The sequence below is a fragment of the Mercenaria mercenaria genome, chromosome 15 (assembly GCF_021730395.1).
Source record: "Mercenaria mercenaria strain notata chromosome 15, MADL_Memer_1, whole genome shotgun sequence".
Classification (NCBI taxonomy): Eukaryota; Metazoa; Mollusca; class Bivalvia; order Venerida; family Veneridae; genus Mercenaria; species Mercenaria mercenaria.
Window position 1 is genome coordinate 49,401,823 of NC_069375.1, and position 10,838 is coordinate 49,412,660.

At 35.7% G+C, this 10,838-nt stretch overlaps 1 protein-coding gene across 1 annotated transcript; it reads right to left on the bottom strand.

Annotated features, from left to right (window-relative positions):
• Positions 1–2,444: 2,444 nt before the first annotated feature.
• Positions 2,445–3,804, bottom strand: LOC123563591 (uncharacterized; the record flags this gene model as incomplete). Its single annotated transcript, XM_045356502.2, has 1 exon — positions 2,445–3,804. A coding segment is annotated over one exon (753 nt), but the record flags the coding sequence as incomplete, so codon positions are not given.
• Positions 3,805–10,838: the final 7,034 nt, after the last annotated feature.

Below are 10,838 nucleotides of genomic sequence, written 5' to 3' on the forward strand. Positions count from 1 at the left end.
ATTTTGGTTGAGGACCATAAGACAATGCTACAAACCAAATATCAAAGGTCTAAGTTTTGTGGTTTCAGAGAAGAAGATTTTTAAACTTTTTTTCCTATATAAGTCTATGTAAAACTTGGGACCCCCGGGGCGGGGTCATATTTGACCCTAGAGGGATAATTTGAATAATCTTGGTAGAGGACCACTAGATGATGCTACATACCAAATATCAAAGCCCTAGGCCGTGTGGTTTTGTACAAGAAGATTTTCAAAGTTTTCCCTATATAAGTCTATATAAACCATGTGACCCCCAGGGCGGGGCCATATTTGACCCTAGGGGGATAATTTGAACAATTTTGGTAGAGGACCACTAGATGATGCTACACACCAGATATCAAAGCCCTAGGCCCTGTGGTTTTGGACATGAAGATTTTAAGAGTTTCCTTTAAGTTGCCATGGCAACCAGAGTTCTGCATGGAATTCAATTTTTTTAATAATTTTGAAAGGGGGCCACCCAAGGATCATTCCTGTGAAGTTTGGTGTAATTCTGCCCAGTGGTTTTCAAGAAGAAGATTTTTTTAGAAAATGCTGCCTGACACACGACGCACGCCGGACGTCAAGCAGTCACAATAGCTCACCATGAGCCTTTGGCTCAGGTGAGCTAATAAGGTTGCCTCATAGTGTTGGACATATGTGCCAAGTTACATCAAAATCCCCTTATGCATGAAGAAGACAGGCTCCAGACAATGTCATTCTTGTATCTGACAACTTTATGACAACTAATCATAACTTTTACCAGTAATTACCTTATACACTGGTATTACAGTTCATAATACTACATGTATATTGATTATGGGACCTCTAGACCCAGTTTTTTCCTGGGATTAAAAAATTATGAATACCTGTTTCTTGTGTATTTCCATGTATTCAAAACAACGATAAAATTTGAAAACAAATTTTTGAAATCATCTCCAATATTTAAAGATAATAAAAATATAGTCTCCTAGCTCTTTGTAAATACCTTCCTCAGTATTCATTTTGATTACCAGACCTCTAGTCTGCCCTGTACGGGCTGTAAGCCACTTCCTAATTCAAATTTACATGGGATTCCTTATTTAAATTTACATGGGATTCCAAAGAAATAACCAAGCACAATTTCAACAAAAATTCCATAAGATTTTGTAGATCTAGTATACACTTGTACTTCAAAAGGAACTAAATATTGTCTTTGTATTATACATTATAGGCCTAATGGAGTTTGACTGCGTGTAATATTTCAATATTTTGTCAAAACGAGACTCAAAAATTTTATAAGCAGCATATGTATTATAAATCATCATAATTATGCTTCTATGTTGATAATAATTTGACTATCTATTAAGGTTTTAGAGCAATTTTCAAGAGAAAAACGCCAGGCCTCAAGGGTTGATCCAGGGGAGGCGCACCCTAAAATCGCCTGAGCATAGGTAATTTGTCTTTTGTTCTTTTTTCTCGCTCGCTCGCATACGTAATTTGTCTTTTGTTTTTAGTGAACATATACAAAATACGCATTTTTCTCACTTGCATATATATATAGGTAATTTATCTTTTGTTTGGGTGAAAAACATAAAATATGCATTTTTTCTAGCTTGCTACACTAATATAGGTAATTTATCATTTGTTCTATGTAAAAAATATAAAATATGCAAATTTTTCCACTTGCTACGCTCACATTCGTCTTTTGTTCTTGGTAAAAAATATACATGTAAAATATGCATTTTTTTCTCCTCACATAGGTAATTTGTCTTTTGATCTGGATGAGAGAAAAAATGTTTGGAATTTTTTGGCAATTAATACCTTACTCAATATGCCACTCTTGACAATCAACAAATTCCACAAATGAAGACAGATTATAACAAAACACTAATGCAATTTCATCTAGTATTTATTTCATTTTGATATACACACAAACAATAACAAAAAACAAGACAGAAAAAAAGACATGAAACACAGAAATATTTACAACCAAATGATCCAATTAAAGCCTCCTTGATCGAAATAAAATTCCAAGGAAACATAATGGAAAAAAACATGAAAAAAAACACAGAATTATTTACAACCAATTTATCCATTTAAAAGCCTCCTTGGTCGAAATAAGATTCCAAGGAAATATAATGGAAACAAAACCCGAAGATATTTGAAATTCCAAATCCAAATTTAACATACATAAAATGAACACATTTCCATTGAGCACATTAAAATAAAATTTCCTGGAGAGACCAGTACTGTACATAAATCAAAGTGATTCATATAGCACATTCAAAAAAAAAAATTACTGAAGAAACAACATAGCACAAAGAATACATTCAAATAACATAGCACATAGAAACAATCATAAATCAACCAGTATATAACATAGCCCATAATAAACACTAAGGAAGCACATTCACATAAAAAAAAACAGTATGTACATGCATTTAGATTAAACATAGCACATAATACTAAAATCATATATTAATTACACAAATCACATTCAAATTAACATAAATTCCTGGTTAAAACCAGTACTTACATGAATTAAGATATAACATAGCACATAATACAATCATGCATAAATTTACACTAAGCAAGCACATTCAAATCAAAACAGTTCCTGGTGAATACCAGTACTTACACGAATTAAGGTGAAACATAGCACATAATACTAACAATCATACATAAATTTACACTAAGCAAGCACATTCAAATCAAAACATTTCCTGGTGAATACCAGTACTTACATGAATTAAGATATAACATAGCACATTCAAATCACTAGACACTATACAAACACAAATACAATCATACATAAATTTACACTAAGCAAGCACATTCAAATCAAAACAGTTCCTGGTGAATACCAGTACTTACATGAATTAAGGTGAAACATAGCACATAATACTAACAATCATACATAAATTTACACTAAGCAAGCACGTTCAAATCAAAACATTTCCTGGTGAATACCAGTACTTACATGAATTAAGATATAACATAGCACATTCAAATCACTAGACACTATACAATCACAAGTCACAGTTCCTGGGAAACATATCAGTCATCGTCGCCGTGGTCATCAATGGAGGCTGGTATCGGTCCAATACCGACAAGATGGCTGCATTCTCTAAGTAGTTGCGATGTTGAGTAGTCGTCCTGGTTCTCGTATTTGTCCCACATGTTGAACAATTGCTGATGGATCTTCTTGTACTTTTCCCGGTGGGTCCTGGTGACAATATGTTCAGATACCAATCTGACAGTGATTGTGACATCCTCAGCCTCTGAACGCAACAAAGGCACCAACACATAGAACGGGAGCTTACTCCCGTTGGCTCTACTGTTGATGCCTCTGTGCCACCCCTCCACATCATTGTTTGTTCTCACAGTCTCTCTGAATACACTCCAATTATCAGGACGCCATATGTTACCACTTATCCATTTAGAGTTCACATAGTCCACCAGTCGGTTGACTGGCTCTGCTCCTAGGTTGGCAAGGGTCTGCAGCTCGGTGAAGGCTCCTGGTATATGCTCGGACGGCAGGAAGGGTAATGCAAGAATCTTCCTGATAAACTGGTAAGTGTCTCCTCCCTGTGTGTATGTTGCACTGAGGCCCAAACGTATCACCTGACGGTATATACGCTGAGTCCAGTGAAACACACACCCACGGACAAGCGCACGCTGGAACACTTCTCGGATGGCTTGCCATGCAGCTGCTTCGTAGTCTATCATGAACCATTCTACGTTGACCTGATCTGTTATGTCACTCTGTTTGACCAAGCCAATGATTTGTTTGGTTTCAGTGTCCTCATAAGTTTGTCATACCAAGCCTTTTGATTGAAACAGTGAACTATGCCAGTAATTAATTGGATGTAACTAATGTGCTAATTAGGGTTCAATGATAATCTGCTGAAACAATTAACAGTAGTATTTTTTTCATTTTAAATTAACATCTTGATATGAAATGACTATCAAAATAAGTAAAATATTGAATAAAATAATATAGAATGGATATAATAATATGGATAATATATGGACCTTAATTTTGTCTTTGAGGTAAGAATATTCAAATATAAGAAGTGCATATAACTTTACCTGATTAATTATGACAATTGATCAGGTCGGATATCCGGGCACTTCAGCGTATCGCGTTGCGTAGCAACAAGCAGAGGTGACAGCAAACGCTAAATTGTAATTGAAAAGCGTTTCATGTTTCACTAGTGCTGGTTGTTTTTCTTTGCTTAAAGTAAAATTTTGGGCAATATTAATAAGTCAGTGAATTTATAATGTAGCATGATGTTCCAGAAATCACTCCCGAGAAAGAAACCTTTCTTTTTTAGGTTTCAGACATGATATTCATCATTGATCCGTGTAAGCTGCAAGGTCTCATATTTGTGACGGACTGGATGAAAATTATAGTTTAAAAAATCGGAGGTCTTTTTAAAGTAAATAAAACAGAAAATCTGTTTCATTTAATTAGGTTTCTCCATTCGTTTCACTTTCTCGTTCTAATTAAGTAGCCTGCCATTAAAATAGTTCTGAGCCAGATAGCTTATACTGTGGTGTCAAAAGTGATTCAGTCACTCCAAATTTAATCAAATCAACACTTCTTACCTAAATTCTCATTGCGTATGAAATTTAATGAGAAGTGTCATAATTTAAAGCTTAATTAGCACATTAAACGTAAATACTGGAGAAGGGATTTTTTTTCTCACTCGAAGGGTTCAGATCACAGATAGCATTTATAACACAAAGCGGTTTTTTATATTGTTACAATTGTTTTAAATGTAATATGACATCTAAGCTACTGGTTACACGCGGAGATAAATGATATATTATTATTACGGCATGCTAGTTTCTTCTTTACGAAAAGCCAGGACGTATCATATAATTGATGACTTCCAATTACGAAAATACTAAAAAAACATACTGATCTCTGTTTTGTCATTATTAAAACCGAGAACGATAATTTTGCACGCTTTGTCTAGAATAATGTTATCATATCTTGTAGTTTTCAATATCCATTTATTTAGTTAATTGTTAGACTGTCACAATTGACTGCTTCCACATACCACAAAATTAAAGCATTCATTCAGTCATAAATCACTATGGAAACCAGAAATGTGTATATTGATGAAAATCAGTATTGACAGTTCCTAATGACTATCACTTAATTAATAGTTTGATTTCCTGTTTGTTTTATCCCTATGATGTACCCCTTCGGGCCTTATGGTAATTTAGCTGTCTTATAACGTTTGATGAAATGCCTTCAAGGTCTATGATAATTTGAAATGCACATAATTGTTATTTGCGTGTCAGTTGACAAAGGATTAATAGAGCTACACATAAAAAATAACCAATACACATGCCCGAACATTTAGTTCATTTGAAACTTTAAAATTAATTCACCAAACTATTTTTTGGCGGGAAGGACATTTCTTCAAAAAAAAAAGTCTCAATAAGATTTACATAATAGAATAAAGTATAAGTTTCCAACTTTATTTAATGACTTTCATACTTAATGTACTTCGACATTATAGCATTTATCATTACTAAAGAAAATATACGCACAAAGTGACATTCAGAAAATGGCAACAATCTGGAACAACTGATACGTATTAGACCTCCTGCAACAATATAATTATTCAGAGCATTAAAACATTAGAAAATCAGTTTAATTTAAAAAAGACATAAAAATATCAGAAAAAATTAATTTACTATTTAATTGATCTTTCTTTCTAAAAAGAAAAAAAAAATTCAAGACACTTGAAAGAGATGAAAGAAACACTGCTACGATTCAAGCAAAGAAGTTGAATAAAATGTTTTGTTCTCAGATATTTAGTTTAGATTAATATATATATAGCAAACTGAGAAAATGTTGAATAAGCTTGGGAACTTGTTTTAATTATATCTGATCCGTAGCGCCGAAGAGCAGACATTTACATAATCTGTCACTTTCCAGACGTTTTAAAATGCCACAAAATCAATTAATCACAAAACCCTACTTTTTTAAAAAAATATATAGATTGTACATAGCGAAGGACTGCAGAGATAAAAAAGAGACTCTTGATTGTTTATTTGAGAATTAAAACATCACAACCCACACCGCAGTTAATTCGCTACGAATTGCGAGTCCTGCTTTCACCTCCAAGTAATTTGCATAATCGATTGCTCCGGATGTGACGTCACGCCGACCTGATCAATTAACATTTAAATTTAACAAAAAAACATTTCAAATAACATAAAATATAACAATATAATCAATTCAAAACAAAAATGATAATCCACTATATATTATATATGTGGTACATAAGGTGTCCAAAGTGGTACATAAGGTGCTGGTACATAAGGGGTCTGGTACATAAGGTGACACATTCCCCAGAAATTATGCACCAGATGGAGCCATTGTTTTCAAATTTTTCCACGGCAGCATGCCCCCGCACCCCCCTAGTTGCTCTACTACAAACATTTTGCGCCCCACCCCCTAACACCAAATCATGTATCCGCCTCTGGGCCTGAAAATGTGAACCGAATATGAACTGCTATTGGGTTGTGACTGCGGCGTACCATGTTAGCAAATGGCGACGATTAAACCAGGGGACGTAACTTGTACTGTAACTTCTAAAAGCTTTTAAATGGAACCTAGACATGCTCGAGGTATCTTGATGATATTTTGAATATGGACAACCTAGATCTATATTTTTCACTAATGGTGACATTTACCCAAAACAGTTACAAGTTAACAAAGCCAATACTTCAGATTTCAGTATAAGCGTCATTTTTTGGACATAAAATTAACAATAGTGAATAATGATCTAGAAACGAAAATAGCTCTATGATTTATTGTCACCACCCGCACACACACACCACCCCCACCCCCACCTTGATAGAGATGCCCCTCGAGCAACATCATACGGTAACTTACTCGTTTTGCAAGAGCTTGCTGAAAGTTAGAGGATTTTAATGATAGAAATCTTCATATCACCAAAAATCATTACAACGGCTACCGTTACATCATAAACCACGTAATTTTAAGCTTTCAGCAATTTACAACTGTTAAAGAAATGTAATACTAACCTAAAAACACTTAGCCTAAAGGTTTAGCTACCTAGCCACTGCCAAACACTTAACGTGGCTCGTTACTTTCGTCACGAATTTCGGTACCATCTCAGATTGTGATGGTTTTCGGTATAAATGAACGGAAATGCATCCCCTTTCGAATGGTGCATTTCCAAAATAAATATATGATATGTTTTGACGTCGAAGCGCCCCCCTAGAGGCAACAATAGATTTGCGCCTTTTTAGCGTAAAAACGCTCCTAATTTTGACCATTTTATCCGATTTTCCGGTAAAACGTTCATTTTATTCTACAGACATTCTATTTTATCATTGAATCTATTTTTAAATGAACTTTCAGTGCAACCGGCCGCAAAACCTATTCTGACGTTGAAAAAAAATGCCTCGCAAAAGTTGCATATGATGAACAACATGAGCTGCAATACTCTGCAGTCGTACAGGTATTGGGGCCGGGAGGACGTTGCCTCGTACTGGAAACTTGAATGCATTACTACGACACTTTGATACATCATTTCGAGGACCCAACAGTATTAGATACACAACGTGTCCATAGGTAACCTACATGACCTACATGATTTTTGGTGATATGAAGATTTCTATCATTAAAATCCTCATCATGCTTTACAAGATCGTGCATGACCTAGTGGATATTCCAGCCTCCACATATCTTACACCTGTCACATCTAGAACAAGAGCAGCACATAAAAACAAGTTCCATCAGTACTCTACATCAACCGATTACTAAAAATACAGTTTCTTCCCTAGGACCATCCCGATGTGGAACAGACTTCCAGCCAGTGTTGCTGAGGCTCCCTCTTTGGCATCATTCAAGAGAAAGCTGTCTTCCCAGCCATTCTAAGGGATCAGTATGCCTTTCTGATACACCTCAAATGACGAGGGAGCACAGCCGGTGTAACGTTGTAAACTGACCCCCATAAAATAATGACACTATATACTGTACCGAATGGACTTTGAAAATAGTTGGGGTGGTACGCAAACTTTAACATTACAATAAGCATATTCTAAGTCGAAAAGGGACCCCCTTTCTGTAAAATACTGACCTTCCTTATAAAATAATGACCCCCGGATTTTATCTATAAAATATTGACCCCCCAACTAACCTATCACTAATATACTCTATATCAATTCAAATCACTGTCGTGTTTCTATTACTTATATTTGTTGTTGTTGTTGTTGCTTCTGCTGCTGCTGCTCCATCTATAACTGACACAATAGCAGTCTAACTTGGAGGCCCCGCTAAGAAATAAACGTACATCTATTGAAAAATGAAATTTAAAAGGGTTTTCATTTGAATTATCATTATTGTACTTAAGGAGAAGTATTACAATAATAGAAGATATACCTAAGTCGTTTTAAGGTTACTATAGAAATAGAGAGAACCGATATTTAGGCTAGAGGATAATTAATTAGTCATCTGAAATGATTCTGGTCATGTTTCCTTGATAGAAATTGAGATCATCCTTTAGAAATAAAACATTAACGAAAATAGAAACATTTGGAAATATATTTTATATGCTGGTTCGTCATCGATTTTGGGCCTTTATATAGACTATTTTACGGAGAAGATTTGTTTCTTTGCCTCTCTAGATATGGCACCCGAAGACGACCAGACTAGAAAGATTCACATCATGTGCTATCAGCGATTTGACGCTAATGACATTTTTACTGGTCACTCATTCTAATTGTTTTCCTCCCGAGCAAGTTGTGTATATTTGATGTCGGCTAAAATATTTGTTGATAAATACTTACCACTTTTGTGAGCCTCGGTGGCGCAATGGTAGCCCGCTTGCTTATTAAAGCGGATAGGTCTCACCAAAGGGATATTGTTTCGCCGAATCAAACCTTTGCCAATAGAAACAGATGACCTTATGAAAGGGGGATACATAAAGAAATCCTTTTGCAACTTGGAACCGCTGCAACTTTTAAGGTACACGCTAGAACATACTTAGAACATAGATCACGAAACTCCTGCTTTAAAGGTGCATGACTTTTTGTTTAGAACATGTTTCAGCTCTAAATCTTTTTGTTACCTATAAAAGTTTCATGCTTCAAGTATTTCAACAGGCTTAAGTATTATTTTTCCAAGATTTTTCCAAGATTCGGTGAGATAGTACCTTTAACAGCCTCGTATCTTTGTGACATTGCATTATATGCAAGATAAAACGTATAATTATGTTACGCATACATGTATATGTAGGGATAACGCATGTTTTTTCGTGTTATAACGTCTGCAGAATCCCGTCTGCAGATGTTATAACACGAAATGAACATGCGCTAACGCTATTCTAGCATAAAACGCGGAAAAAGTACTAATAAATGAATACATCCTACCTCAACGTCATTAAATTTCCATGAAATGCGCGGGAATGTCTGAGCTGTTTTTACGTTGACGTCATTTCGTTTTGAATTATCCGTTTTGGGGCCGAATGACGTTTACGCTTTGCCACGGAACTCGCATATATAAAAAGGTGTTATAACAGCACGTGGGCGCGAGAATCTCTCTGTTAGCACACGTTTTCTCTCCTGTTAAAACACCCCCGAAATGTGACAATAACAGCAGTTTTATGCTAGAATGTAGGGATAATGCATGTTTTTTCGTGTTATAACGTCTGCAGAATCCCGAGGGATTGGTTGGTGCCCGAGCCCGTAGGGCGAAGGTCCCAACGTATCCCGAGGGATTCTGCAGATGTTATAACACGAAATGAACATGCGTTAACGCTATTCTAGCATAAAACGCGGAAAAAATACTAACGTGAGCGCGAGAATCTCTCTGTTAACACACGTTTTCTCTCCTGTTAAAACACCCCCGAAATGTGACAATAACAGCAGTTTTATGCTAGAATAATTATTAATTTACCTTCTGTACAATGTAGTGTAAGCATTCTGGAACTTATAGTAATGGTGATTTCGTCCGAAATTTTAGACGAAACATCATTATGTTATTGCATCCTACATGTTGCACTAATTTTGCAATAGCATGGGCTCGCGGGTTCATTACGAAACAAGAGCTGTCAGTTGACAGCGCTCTCGACTATTCTCAGTGCTTGGTAGTGAGTAAAACTTTAACATTACAATAAGCATATTCTAATACGAAAAGGGGCCATAATTCAGTCAAAATGCTTGATAGAGTTGCCTCCACCTTTTTACAGACTGGGGTCATGATGGTAAATAAGTATGCAAAATATCAAAGCAATATCTCAATGGACTTTGAAAATAGTTGGGGTGGTACGCAAACTTTAACATTACAATAAGCATATTCTAAGTCGAAAAGGGGCCATAATTCAGTCAAAATGCTAGATAGAGTTGTCTGCTCCTGTTTACAGAGTGGGGTTATGATGGTAAACAAGTATGCAAAATACGAAAGCAATGTCTCAATGGACTTCGAAAATTTTTGGGGTGGTACGCAAACTTTAACATTACAATAAGCATATTCTGAGTCGAAAAGGGGCCATAATTCAGTCAAAATGCTTGATAGAGTTGTCTGCTCTTGTTTACAGACTGGGGTCATGATGGTCAACAAGTATGCAAAATATGAAAGCAATATCTCAATGGACTTTGAAAATAGTTGGGGTGGTACGCAAACTTTAACATTTGTGTGATGCTCACGCTAACGGCGACGCCGGGGCGAGTAGGATAGCTCCCCTATTCTTCGAAAAGTCGAGCTAAAAATGCTATTGTCGGTAAAATAGTTCATTTTCTGGAGTGCTAGCTTGTAATAGTACTATAGTAATAGTTGGGGTGGTACGCAA